This window comes from Spinacia oleracea, chromosome 3 (assembly GCF_020520425.1).
Source record: "Spinacia oleracea cultivar Varoflay chromosome 3, BTI_SOV_V1, whole genome shotgun sequence".
Taxonomy (NCBI): domain Eukaryota; kingdom Viridiplantae; phylum Streptophyta; class Magnoliopsida; order Caryophyllales; family Amaranthaceae; genus Spinacia; species Spinacia oleracea.
Genome location: NC_079489.1, coordinates 5,420,349 through 5,434,227, shown reverse-complemented (window position 1 = coordinate 5,434,227; position 13,879 = coordinate 5,420,349). Strand labels below are relative to the sequence as shown.

The following is a 13,879-nucleotide window of genomic DNA, read 5'->3' as shown; positions in this document are numbered from 1 at the left end:
ACGACGTATAAGAGTTTTTTGCATTAGGTGTATGAACAAGTAAATTTTAAATGACAACTTGTCAAAAAAAACACATCCCTTACAAACCTGGCAACCAACAACACTTTATGTTAGTGTTTTAATGGTTTTTCGATTGCTTTAGTTTTGCTCTACCCTAGCCATATTCCCAGTAAAAGTTGTTCGATATATTTTGATAGACAATTAATTTGTCCTAAGAATATTTTTTTTTAGTTACCTTAAAAATAAAAAAATAAAAAATAAAAACTAAATTAGTGAACTTTGCCTAAAAAGAAAAAGAATTGGATAAAAAAATACCATATGAAAAATTACTTTATTTTATGTTTTTAATCGGGAGAGACGGTTTCCTTTTTGTACAAAAACTTGGTTTCCTAATTTTCATGCTAATTTAGTTTCCTATTTCACTTATAATTAGAATAGACTCGGTTGATCGAAGTAATATAAATAGTTAGATAATGATCTTTATTTAAATATTTCTCGATAATTAAGAAGCAAAATTCACATTAAAAATATTGCACTTATCAACCATGGCTAGTCTCCCTCCCGATCTTGTTCATGAAATACTTTCGTTACTACCCGTTAAAGCTCTTCTTAAGTTTAAGTTAGTTTGTAAAGAATGGTACAATTTAATTCAAAGTCCGGGTTTTATTGAATATCATTATAATCGTTCTCTCGAAATGAACAACAATGTCTCCCTAGTAACTATTCAAGATTCAACCCTATATCATATTCACGACCTTAATAGTTTCACCCACTTCACGAAAATTGAGTTACCGTGTCAGTTTAATTATCAAGTTCGTGGATCGTGCAAGGGCTTGTTATGTCTTAGGTCAAAACAAGGCTTATTTTTGTGCAACCCGGCTACACGCGTGCTTAAACCCGTGGAGGTTCCCAAAGGTATAAACTTTGATTGTTCTTCCACTAGTTTAATTGGGTTTGGGTTTGATCATATTAGTGATGATTTTAAGATTCTAATGGTATTAATGCATTATCAAACATGGGTTTATAGCTTAAAGTCGGATTCTTGGAGAAGAATTGGGTCAACGCCATGTGGGTTATTTATTAGTGATCGTCACGGTGGTGCTGTGTTCAATAACAACAAGTTGCATTGGCTTTGCCCAAACAAACAAAGAATTGTGTGTTTTGATCTACATGATGAAGAGTTTGGTGAAGTACCTATTATGTCTTATAGTCAACATCTAGACATTGAATGGATGCATCTAGTTGACTTTGATGGTTGTTTATGCCTTTCCTTTTCGACAATTTCACGCCCGATAGACTGGTATGCGGAAACCCATGTGTGGATCATGAAGGAGTACAATGTTAAAGAATCGTGGATTCAATTATTTCATTTACGTGACACAGAGCTATACCCTTTGACGTATAACAAATATCAAAACCAGATTATATTCCGAGAGTCCTACGAAAGGAGCATATGTCAATATAACTTAAAAGGAGACAACGATATACACTATGTTGATGGGTTTTTTCCAGGAAATTATATTACAGGTAAAACCATAACATCTTGTATAGACGGTTTAACTCCGTTCTTGTGTGGGGGAAAGACTCAAACTGCAATTATCAATGACAAAGCTTAAGAATTAAGGTCGATTTTATTATAGATTTATACGAGTATAAGTATCTAGGTATAAGTGTTTGCAAGATTATTATCCAAGAAGTTTCAATATTTTATGCAATTTTTTTTTTTTTGGGGGGGACAAATTGTAGTTATTATTTTTACAAAATTGTGCTTCTATTGTTTCTCCTTGTTTGTCCCGTTTGCCTTTTTCCATAGTTTTGTCTCGTTTGCAAATTATACTATTGCATAGCTTAATAATACTTCAAAAAGTTTCAAGGCGGACACTACATGTACTGTATACAGAATAGATTAATTCGTATGAGAACTCTAATTTACACAATTACACAAAATCTATCTTTACAAAATATAGAAAAGAATATTAACACATACGTAGTACGTAGTACTACTTATTCTATCAGTTTTGGCATCCAAACAATAATAACATAAAATAAAAAGAAAGTTGCACAAGTATGAGATATTTTCCAAATTGCGTAAGGATCGGATGACATAGTAATATAGTATGAAGACATAGAGAAGAAATAACATGCTGTCTATTTTGCTTGCAAAGATGGTTCTAAGATTGGTTTCCTACAAGCCAACGAAACCCGTGTTTATTATGTGTAAATTAAATAATGTCTCCTAATTAATATAAAATTAAAACTAATTTCCAAGTTTCTACACTGTATTCAACGATCTTATCCATACTTAATAGTTAAAAAAAAAAAAAAAAATCTTATATGATTTGAACATCATCAAATAATTTAATAAACGATTAGATGGAAAGTTTATGTCTTTATAATACATGTACTGACCAATTTAAAATTAATTTTATTTTAAGTAGTTGTGTTTTTTTCTTTCTATTTCGTAAGTGTTTTTTATAATCCTACAAACATAAACTTTAACAAATTCGCATTTCGCAAAGTACACTAATAATAATGTTATAAAAATGATTTTTTCTATCTTTTGGAGACCGCACGTAATCAATTTCGTATTATCAATTACGTGCAAATAGAACTTTAGCACTGTTTTTCTAACATTTACCATAAATTTATATATCTCGTCTTTTACCTAATATTTTTAGGCAAATTGGTGAGAAACCACCTTTTAAAAGAGTATTTTTGTGAGGAACCACCTTTTATAAAAAAAAATTGTAAGAAGAAACCTAAATCATATTTTTTTTGGTCAAAGACCACCTTTAGCCGGAATCCGGTAGACGGTAGTTGATCGCATTTTCCGGCATTTACTTGACATCTACGCACACGCGACACCTATTTCTTTTTTTTTCTTTTTCATTTTCTTTTATCTCTTCTTCCTTTTCTTCCCTTCTCCATTCTGCAGTTCATTCACTGTTTCCAATTCATCACAAAGTCCCTGTTTTCTTCTTCCCCAGCCAATTTCATCCTTTAAAAATTACCTAGTAAGAAAATTCCGACTAATAAAAAACCGAAAGGTTCTCAAAAGAAAAGAAAAATACGAAGCTAAACTATGTCTCTACTGCGCTTTCCGAATCTAATCAACATCAAGCTCAATTAATTCACAAGCGTAGTTCAATTATGTTGTTACAGAATTTGTCTATTTTGTTTACAAGTTTATTAATTAAACTTGTAAGAAGTTGAATTTAATGCCTTTGAAAGTCCAAGTATTTGCGATACTTTTTTAAAAAATAGAATTTGTGGCGATCTTAGGCTATTTGGTGAGTGTAATTGAAGAACAATAATCCTTCCCTATGATGGTTTCCATGGTATTGCAATACAGGAGGAAAATAAATGGGTAATTTCACTTATGGGAAAATTAGTTAGGGGAGATTAATTAGAGATGAGTCAAAATCAGTATGGACATGGTAGATTAGAGGAGTTAATGAAGAGGAGCAGATGGCTTGCAAAGGAGTGAATGAAAATGGAGGGGATGAAATGGCAAAAACAGGAAAGGGAGAGGAAAGTGGGTCACGTGCTACCCACATGTCAAGTCAATGCCGGAAAACATAGTCAATCACCGGATTCCGGTTAAAGGTGGTCTGTAACAAAAAAAAATTATAATTTAGGTTTCTTCTTACAAGTATTTTTTTAAAAGGTTGTTTCTCACAAGTTAACACTTTTATAAGGTGGTTTTTAACAAATTTGCCATATTTTTATGAAATAATTTTTTTATACCTTGGGGATCGTGCACGATTCAACAACTAGTATATGTCAAAAGCTTAATCGTACCTATATTTATTGATAATCAGAACTTCAAAAGGTATTTATGCAATGAGAGACCTTGCATAGCAATACTTACTGAGATTCTAATTCTTGTATAATCTTTTAAAAACGTAACAATTAGTGCACTTTATACTCGTATCAAACACAACATTGAAAAGTTAGAGTTCAATATCCCAAGTAGGAAACCAGCATAAGTTGGTGGAGTTGGTGGGGAACTCATCTTGTGACTTGGAGGTCACAAGTTCGAGCCCCATCAACTACGAAATGCTTGGAAGTGACTAAAGCGATAACCTGCAGAGTTTGGCTGGTTAACCTGTACTAGGTGCTGATTCAGTTAGGCTCCCTTCTTCTTACCTACTTCCTCCATTCTTATTTATAATTGTGTCATATAAATAAGAATGGAGGAAGTATTAAAAAAAATATCCCAAGTAGGACCAAAAGACAACCAAAGAGAGACCTTCTGGAATCCTCCAAAACTCATTAGTCCTACTTTACGCTTCGTCGCCCCTTCATTTTCTCTCTCCTTATATAAACCCACCTCTCTCCTCTCTAAAACCCTCTTTACTGATTCATACTCCCTCCTTATTACGGAGTACCTTTTCTCACGACCGAAAGTCCCTTTCACTTCTCTCTCTCCAATTCACAACAATGGCGATCCTCTCAGATTACGAAGAAGAAGAACAGCCACAACAAAAGCCACAACCACCACAGAAGAAGCCAACTCCGAAGCCGTACTCTGCAACACTCGACCCGTCGAATCCGTTAGGGTTTCTTCAATCGGCCATTGATTTCCTTTCCAAGGAGACGGATTTCTTCGTCAGTGATTCATCTGAGAAAGCGGCGGCTGGTTTGATCAAGAAGGCGAGGGAGAATAAGCTCAAGGAGGAAGCCGAGAAGAAGAAGAAGCTTGCTGATGAAGCTGCTTCTGCTGCGGCTGCCTCTTCCTCGGTTTCGGAGAAGAAGAAGGAAGCGACTCCTGTGGATGCGGACAAGGATGATGAGAAGAAATCTAAGTACATAGGTTGACTCTCTTTCTCTCTTACTATCTCAATCTTTTGAATTTCTTAATTTATTTTGTGGATTTATGTGCAATTATATTGTTTGTGCTCCTAAATGTGGTTCTTTCATGAAATTGATTGACAATTATGATAACATTTGACCTCTTTTTATTGTTGTTATTGAATTTTGATTTAGCAATTGATACATTGCCTTAATTCATAGAAAAATGGAAGAATTAAAAGAGTGATATGATTGATTCTGTATTTGATGTTTAATTAGTATGTTTATGGTGTTTAATGAGTATTTGATTGTTAATTTTAGGGAACGAAGCATCTATTTGGTTAGAGCATTGTGTGTAGCCGACCTAACTTTAATCTGTCCTGATTCTTGCGTTAATTATTAATTTGTGATTGTTAGGCTTTGTTTGGCAACATTAGCTGAAATTGAGCTGAAACTGATAAGATAACACCTGAAACTCATAAGGTGCTGACATGATCAGGTAGTTTGTTGCATTACCTGTTTGGTAGAGCTAGTTTCTTAAGTACCTGAAATTTGCAGTACTATTCTACAACATCTATAAATGTTTTTTTTACTTATTTATTTTTATTCTATATATTTGACATTTATAAATATTTTTTCTTCCCCCCAAAAAAAAGAAAAAGAAAAAAAAAATTGTAACAACAATTACAAATAAGAAAAATATGTTTTTTATGTTAACAATATATTAAAATTATTTTTTTTATTACCATCTATATTTATATGTTAGTATTATATTTTTTGTTTGTTAGTGCTAGTAAAAGCAAATAACCACACAACTGCAAACCTTCAACTTAATTACCGTCAATTTGTGCAAAGCAACAAGCCGAACCCCACTCAGAAGAAGAGAAGTACATAAACTCTGAATTGCAATTTTTTATCGGCCACTAAACATTAATCTTAACGAAGCAGCTACATAGTTCTTATCAATGTCAAGAATTTCAGCCGCTGAAAGTCATAAGTTACAAATATTAACGTTTCAAAATAAGTCATTTTATCCACCTTAAATTTTATTTCAGCTTTTTACCAAACACTTCTAATCATATAAGATAACTTATATTTTAAGCACCTAAACATTTAAGGTGACGGAAAGGGTTTGCCAAACAAAGCCTTAGTTTAATGTTATGTTGACGATTAGTGCTAAAGTTTGTGAAATTATCTTGGTTATCCAATGAGTATCAATTGATATCGTTTTGTTGAAGAATTGTTGTTATTAATATCTGATTGTATCAATGAGAAATTAGAATGCTTTTGTACCTGTCCCCATCACCCTATTACAACTACTACTATTTTCCTCCTGTAATATAAACAAAATATCAATTCCAAGCCAGATTTAACAATGATATCATTAATCTACTAAGAGAGGATGTGTGCGCCCTTACTCTTGCTGAACTGTCTTCAGTTCTTTTGCAAGAACCTTTAGTTCCATAATCCATGCTATACATCAACCATGATAAAAAATATACTAATTTATCTTCAGCCGGGAGGAAAACTTATGAATATGCAAGTTTATGATAGACTCAGTTAGTAGAATGGTGTTTTAATCACCCTGTCCATCACTCACAATGAAAAGTGAGGGAGAGTGACAACTATAACCCCTCATCCTCCCTGTAATCTCAACAAACCTTAATACTAAGAAGCCAGAGTAAACAAATTTAGGGTCCTTCAATCAAGATCTGGAAACATGAGTCTACGTTAAGAGGAAAATAAATGCAGTTGATGAAATGTGTAGAATCTGTAAACACACATAAACATAAACAATACACTTGTTCATTAATCATATAATGGATCAGGCTATCAGCTAAAAGACGTCAGTTTAGCTATTCATTTATTGAATTAACTAACTTGGCTATAATCCCACTTAAGAAAACCCCTGCAGTCTTGCTCATAATACACCTCATGTATTGAAGAATTCTTTCACTAAAAAAATCTTTCAAGGAAGATAAAACCACCTATTCTAGTACTCGACTGATCACTACTATGTCATTATGTATCATGTGCTACACATCTAAGTTATAATACGAAAATAAGCATCACAACTTCTGTTTTTAAATGCATAAAATAAATTAAGATGGATTCAAAGTAGTGGACCAGAAAAATTTTACTCAAAATAACAATCCCATATAACAAGTGGTGATGACTATGTACATCCATACATAACCACCCTTTCATTCTCTGAAATTTCAGATGATTTGAATCTCACTATTCTCATCATCAAAACTAAACTTGAACATCTTATCAAACTATTAAAAATTAAGAACTTGAAAAAACCTGCCTCAGTTGACATATGTTCTATTTCAATATGTCAATATGACAATATGTTAGTAGTGTAATTATGCTACACAATGGTCAAATGTGAAAACCTGTACTTTTCTTACCCCAAATAGTTCCCCTCAATTTACAACATGGAACAGAACTAACACCACAAGGAGTAATAATGAGATTAAAGTATTAATAAAACAGAGAATAATAAGAAAAAGAAAAAGAAATACAATACAAAGACTAAAAATTTCAAATAGTGATGAATTCATACACACTTTGTTTCAAGGCAGACGAAGAAGCAATAGTTGCATATTTCTATTTATATCTTTGTTTTTGCTGGCTCTCTCGTGAAAGTAACTCCTGCCTACTCAATTATGCACAAGAAAACAGGAACATGCCCTGACCCTGAACAAATAGTGATTTGAACAGGGAGATTCATGCCAGTTCTATGAGTTGCCTCTCTTTGAAAGTTCTTATAAACTCGAGTTTCATTCTGAGCCATAAATAAAATACGATATGCCTTAAGTCCACAACATATTTGCGCAAATAACTTAATGCAACTCAAAGCAAGGGTAAGAAGGAGGCATGATAATGTGCAGAAAAGCGTGCTACTTAAAACCATATGCAGCTAATCTGCTAATGTATGCCATTGGCTCTCCTTTAGTTTTACATTTACTTAAAGCTTGTTAATTCTTATAAAAATATCAATTGAAGTGCTGTCACATAAGGTATAGAAAAAATATCTAATGAAATAAAAACTGAACTAATTCCCTTTCTTTGGATTCTCACCTTTCAGAGTGTATAATTCCCTAATAAGTCCCTGGGTAATAAGCCTTCAAAACATTAACTAAAAGGTTCCCTAACAAGTCCCTGCGTATTCCTAATAGAAAAGAATAATAGCCATACTAAACTCATTACATTGAACAGAAGACTGTCTATATTGGCCATATCAATCTCAAAAAACACTTTCAAACCTTTTATCTTCTCAAAAAAAGTAAGTCTAGCCAATTTTCTGATTCAATGTTGACCTAATCAGCTCCTTAAAAGTAAAACAAGCACAAATATCATCACTAACTGCACTATGCAGTCCAAATGTCGGTGTATAGAGCAAATAAATTAGTTCAGACCACCGTATATTAACTGATTAGTAAAGTTAAATTAGCTAAAAACATCCAACATATGAAAATCATATAATAATAACCAATAAATCGCCCCAAAAAAAAACAGATCAAATTAAGAAGCTCAACATATCAAGTCGATCAACAAAAGGGAGACCAACCATACAATTACACATAGATCCAAGAGTAGTATCAAACTCATTGGCAAATCCATTTAAGAAGTATAGTATACCTTGGTTCCGAGAGTGAGGATTCAAATAAAGAGTTTTCACGTTCTTCTCAGTATGAAATTGTCCAAAGTTCATCTGCCTCTCCATAGGCGATGGATGAACATCCAGGCCCTACATGACACAACCATCAATTCAAATACGTTGTTATTGCTGTTAAAATCAATCAATCTCTCGACGAATAATGTCATTGATTTCTCCTGTCAGTTGATTCCTCAGCATAAGTACATAAAAGTTTGAGGCTTTATAAGTGTTTGAATTATTAATTTGTGAAAGTTATGTTAGCGGTTAGTGCTAAAGTATGTGAAATTATCTTGGTTATGTTAACCAATGAGCGCATCAATTGATTAGGGATGGTTGATGAATTGTTGTTATTAATATAATTGTTAATGCATCAGGGTTGAGTTGGTGTATGTGTGGTTGTTGTAGATCATAAGTCAATAATGCTAATACGAATAAGAGAATGTATATAGTGATTTCGTGTGTCTAATTTTATGCGGAATGGGGATGGTTTGTGGTGGTTTTGGATGGGTACATAGAAATCTCCTTGCTTAGGAAGACCATAGATGATTCAAACAGAGAACAATACAGCCTCTTACAGTTTATCAATAAGAGAAATCTTATCAACCTTTTATGTGCATTTTAGTTTCGGGTAATGGACATGCACTGTGGCACATTTACCTTAAGTGAAAAGTAGTTTATCGTATTCATACATTCTCTTTTACCTTCCATTTGAGATGTTTAGTAATTTGGCACACGGGGACATTGGGGTGGTAAAATACTTTAACAATGTGTTCATGCGTAGTATTACTGTGTTTTTTGCCAAGAGTTATGTAGATATTAAGTAATTTTTCATATACTTCCCTTTTATACTGGTTTCTGTAAATTGGCACACAGGGACATTGGAGTATTAAAATACTAACGATGTTCTCATGTGTAGTATTGCTGTGTTTTTGCTAAGAGTTGTGTAGATGTTGCGCAAGTACTTTTTCATATCTGTTCTGAAATATGTTGATGCAGTACCAAACAAGGGGAATGGTCAAGATTTTGAGAACTATTCGTGGGTACAGTCCTTGCCAGAAGTTACTGTTAATGTACCTGTTCCATCTGGAACAAAGTCTAGGGAGATTGTTTGTGAGGTTAAGAAGAACCATTTGAAAGTTGGACTCAAGGGTCAGCCTCCTATTATTGATGTATGTTCTCTTCATTCAACCTAAGCAATTGTTTACCTTGTTACAACAAGTTTTACAAGTTTAAGGCATCTTATCTGACCTTCTAATTTTCAATTGGTTGCAGGGTGATCTTTGCAAGTCTGTGAAGCCAGATGACTGTTTTTGGAGTTTGGGTATGTTGAAAATTCTTTTCATAACTCCTTGCCCTTTCTGTATCTGTGAACTCAGCTTCACAAATATGATCAAACCTGTATATATGAAATTGCTATCTATCGATTTCCTTTTTCTTACCTGTAATTTACTATGCATAACTATATCTTCAACATTATTCCCTATCCTAAATCCATCCACATATTTTTACACATCTCAATTGTGTACCAATAATTCTTTGCACATATAAGCTAGTAGATACCTCAGAGTTCCGTAGTCTGTTTTCTTTTTAATGAAATTATCAGCCTAAGACAAATGTTATTTTTTTTCCACCTGTTGCTGTTACTATTGAATATTTACGCCTAGATCTTAGGTTATGTTTTCTTGTTCACCTCTTTCGGTCTTTGGTTTTATTTCTTCATATGAGAGCCGCTACCCCCATTCCTTGTCACCGATGAGGTAATTCCTGTCAATGGTGGTAAACTGGTGAATATATTGTTGTGAATTGTGATAGAGAAGTTGCTGATAGGGGTGGAATGGCTTACTTTTGGGAAAAGAAAGGGATTGCAATTTATGTGTGTTTGAACAAAAGTGGGAGAGAGGAAGAACTGTAGAAGGTAGTGCTGTAGTCCCCAAATTGAATCTGAGGGTTGAGAGTTTAAGGCTCACTGTCACCAGGTAGGGGTGTAGGAAATTACCCTTTTGTCCTAAGCTTTTGGTCGGGGCTTAGTAAACACAAGGTTGGGAATGTAGTCTCTAATTGTTAACTGGATGTTATATTTCTGACACTTCTTTGCTTTTCTTCAGAGGATCAGAAGTCTATCTCCATTTTACTAACAAAGCATGACCAAATGGAATGGTGGAGATCTCTGGTCAAAGGGGAGCCTGAAATTGACACACAGAAAGTTGAACCTGAAAGCAGCAAGCTCTCCGACTTGGATTCTGAAACAAGGTCAACTGTGGAGAAGATGATGGTAAGACCCGTCTTATACTAATGCCCTGATGTTTATATTGGTGTCCGTAAATAAACTAGGAGTTGAAGTGATTCCTTGCATGAAATGTGAAGATTTCTACAACGCTATAATGATGAATTATGTTTCCATCATGCAGTTTGACCAAAGGCAGAAACAAATGGGATTGCCAACAAGTGATGACATGCAGAAGCAAGAGCTGATGAAGAAGTTTATGTCTGAGGTAATCACTTTGTTAGTTTTTTTGTTTCCATACTTGTGAAATATGTATAGAGTATACATTCTTGAACGAAATATAGTATTGAAGTTCTCACAATAAACAACACATTATCTAACTTTTTGCTTGTTTCCATATGTGAAATCTGTATAGAGTATACATTCTTGAACGAATATAGTATTGAAGTTGTCACAGTAAACACATGATCCTAACTTTTTGGTTGTGAATTTCATGCAGCACCCAGAAATGGACTTCTCAGGCGCAAAGTTCAGCTAGATGGTGAATTGATGGTGGAACGTGAATCAATTTTTGGCGCAAAGTTGAGCAGGGTAATAGACATGAAGAGAACCAGCAGTTGGAGCTGAATTTGGAGCTGAGTGTAGTTTTGTTTTGTTTGTCTGGTGCAGAACTTGTTCATAATAGTTTCATTATCTAGGGTAAAATCCTTAATTGAAATATTTTTACATTTGGTTACTGGATAGATACAGTAAAGAATGGTATCTGGTTTTTGGTAACAGAAGTACAATTGCGAAATGTGACTCTTGCTCTTGTCTTAGGCTTGTGCAATTAACACCACCTATGCTGCAAGTTGGATTTATTTTGTGATTTTCTCGTGGTGGTTGTCTTATTTGTGTACTTGAATTCGTGTTTGTTTTCAAAGCAACTTGAATTCTCATGTGATGAATGTGGTCCTTGTTTAATGTTCCTATGGAGGTTGAAAATATTCAGACGGCAAGTTGAAAGAGGTTGGTTTTAACTTTGGTGTGTAGCTGAAGGTGGCGAAGGTGACTGCCACCTGTGGTGCTGGACATAATTGATAATTGTGATTTGCTAAATGCTCAAACTGCGTATGAAGAAAATTTTCGCCTACATTTGCATTTTATACAGTTTACTCTAAGATGTACGTTCATAAATTTCATACAAGTAAAATTAATAATATTCAACTGTGAAAAAAACAAAATCATCTTATATTTTTATACTATATGGCTGGTTATTCCTGGTTTTTTTTATTAGTAGGTAATAGAAAGAGTGAAATCAAGCAAGATTTGGCCAAGTGGTAAAGATTTGGCTGATAATCTCAAGGTCATGATATCACATGCCACTAGGGGCTTTTGTACGAGAGGATGCATACATAACATGTACAATAAATTTAATATATATTAGAATAACTTTTACGTAGTTTTTTTTTTATAATTCTTAATATATTTGATTAACTTTTATATTATGAAGAAAATGCTAGACAAAATTTTAAAGAGTTAAATAATTAATTGTATTAGTGATATTGAAGAAATAACTTTTATGAAAGTGGAATTTTATCACTAAAATATAGATAACTTTTGCATATTTAAGGCTATTTAAATATTTTGTTAATGTATATTTCGGTGTATAGTATTTATTGTACATCACTTGTAAATAAGAATTTGTGTTATTGTTTCTTTGTTTTATTGTTACTTTTATTTTTGGTTTGAAATGATTTTTTTTCTAGAAATTATTGTTGGTTTGAAATGATTTTTTTTTTTAGATATTCTGTAGGGATACCAGAAAGTCAAAGACAACAAGAGTTTCTTAACAAAATAGAGATTTTGAACTCTTTCTAGCACAGTGAAGCTTATAATTCTTTTAGTGTAGAAAAGGCCATGTGAAATACATATAATCAATTAATTATACATTGGTAAAACCTCATAAACTCTATCAGTTAGTCGTATCAGATCACGAACAACGATGTAAGTTGGGTAGGAAATAGGTGTAGTGATATTGTGGTGTGACAGTTTACAAACTAGTGCATGGTCTTTTACAATTTGTATTATTGCAACCAAATCCTCCCGCTTTATTTAATTACCAAACATGTCTATTACAATACGAGATTCAAGTGTTTACATGTGGCCATATTCTCTGTCTTATTTCTTACTTACTTACTATATTTTACTTATTATTATTAAAATCAAACTTATCAAAATTAAATAAGAAGAACTCAGATTATACTAGTAAAAAAAATAACTTACAAAAAATATTTAGATCAGAATAGAAAAGATTAGACCATACATTATTAGACCAGACGAAGAAAACCTATCATAAAACCTAAACATATGATTTTATCATTGAATTACTTTATTACCTATTGGTTTGTCAAATTTGTCCTCAATATAGGACAATATTATAAAACCCCAATTTTGACATATGTGTAATAACACTAATATTTTACAATCAAATTTCATGAATAGAGAGGGTCATAGGCCTACAAAAAATATGGCTCACAAGTCAATTTGTTGAGGTGGGCTTTTTCTCCAAGTTGCTATAAAAATGGGGCATAAATGCATAATCATAGAGGGAGTAATACAAACCATAATTCCAACTATGAACGTCTCCAACTACTTGATGACACGTGGATAATAATGCCACGTAAGTCTCCATCAAATGGCATTTTCTTCAAAAAGTTCATATGCCAAATTGAGATGCCATACCATTTTGGCAATAATTGTTTATGTCTTGTTTGGGGAAGGTAGTTGTTGCTTAGGTATGGTCCTATACTTAAAAGGTCCCAAAACTCCAATAGGACCAATAGCTTTTGAGATGGTACACTTGTTATTTTATAAATTATTGTAGGTAGTGCATAAGTTCATTGCTCCCCTCAAATAAGTGTCTTAGTGATGAGAATTTTATGACTCATTATGTCCTAATATGTTAGGTATATCAAATACCACCTTGTTTTCTTTAACCTTATTTTCACTTATTTTATGAAAGTAGTGTCCATTTACTCCTTAGAAACTCAAAGTTATGGACTGTCTAAGTATTTCGTATTATTCTTGGTGTATATATGTAATGCTTAGATCTTCACTTTGCTGTGATTCGCAAGATTTCAAATTTGAGTCTCCCAGACCCCACTACTGCTTGTGGGACGTCTACCTCTGTTTCCCGTAATCACGTGCCATCG

At 33.2% G+C, this 13,879-nt stretch overlaps 2 protein-coding genes across 2 annotated transcripts; both read left to right on the top strand.

Annotated features, from left to right (window-relative positions):
* The first annotated feature begins 490 nt into the window (after window positions 1-490).
* On the top strand, window positions 491-1,873 carry LOC130469308 (F-box protein CPR1-like). Its single transcript, XM_056838422.1, has one exon. It carries the CDS (start codon window positions 546-548, stop codon window positions 1,614-1,616), a length of 1,071 nt encoding a protein of 356 aa, XP_056694400.1. The 5' UTR covers window positions 491-545; the 3' UTR covers window positions 1,617-1,873.
* A 2,448-nt stretch (window positions 1,874-4,321) lies between these two features.
* On the top strand, window positions 4,322-11,553 carry LOC110783101 (protein BOBBER 1). Its single transcript, XM_021987397.2, has 6 exons — window positions 4,322-4,816; window positions 9,458-9,630; window positions 9,734-9,782; window positions 10,567-10,733; window positions 10,870-10,953; window positions 11,185-11,553. The coding sequence occupies exons 1-6, from the start codon at window positions 4,444-4,446 to the stop codon at window positions 11,221-11,223; spliced, it is 885 nt and encodes a 294-aa protein (XP_021843089.1). The 5' UTR covers window positions 4,322-4,443; the 3' UTR covers window positions 11,224-11,553.
* The last annotated feature ends 2,326 nt before the right edge of the window (window positions 11,554-13,879 follow it).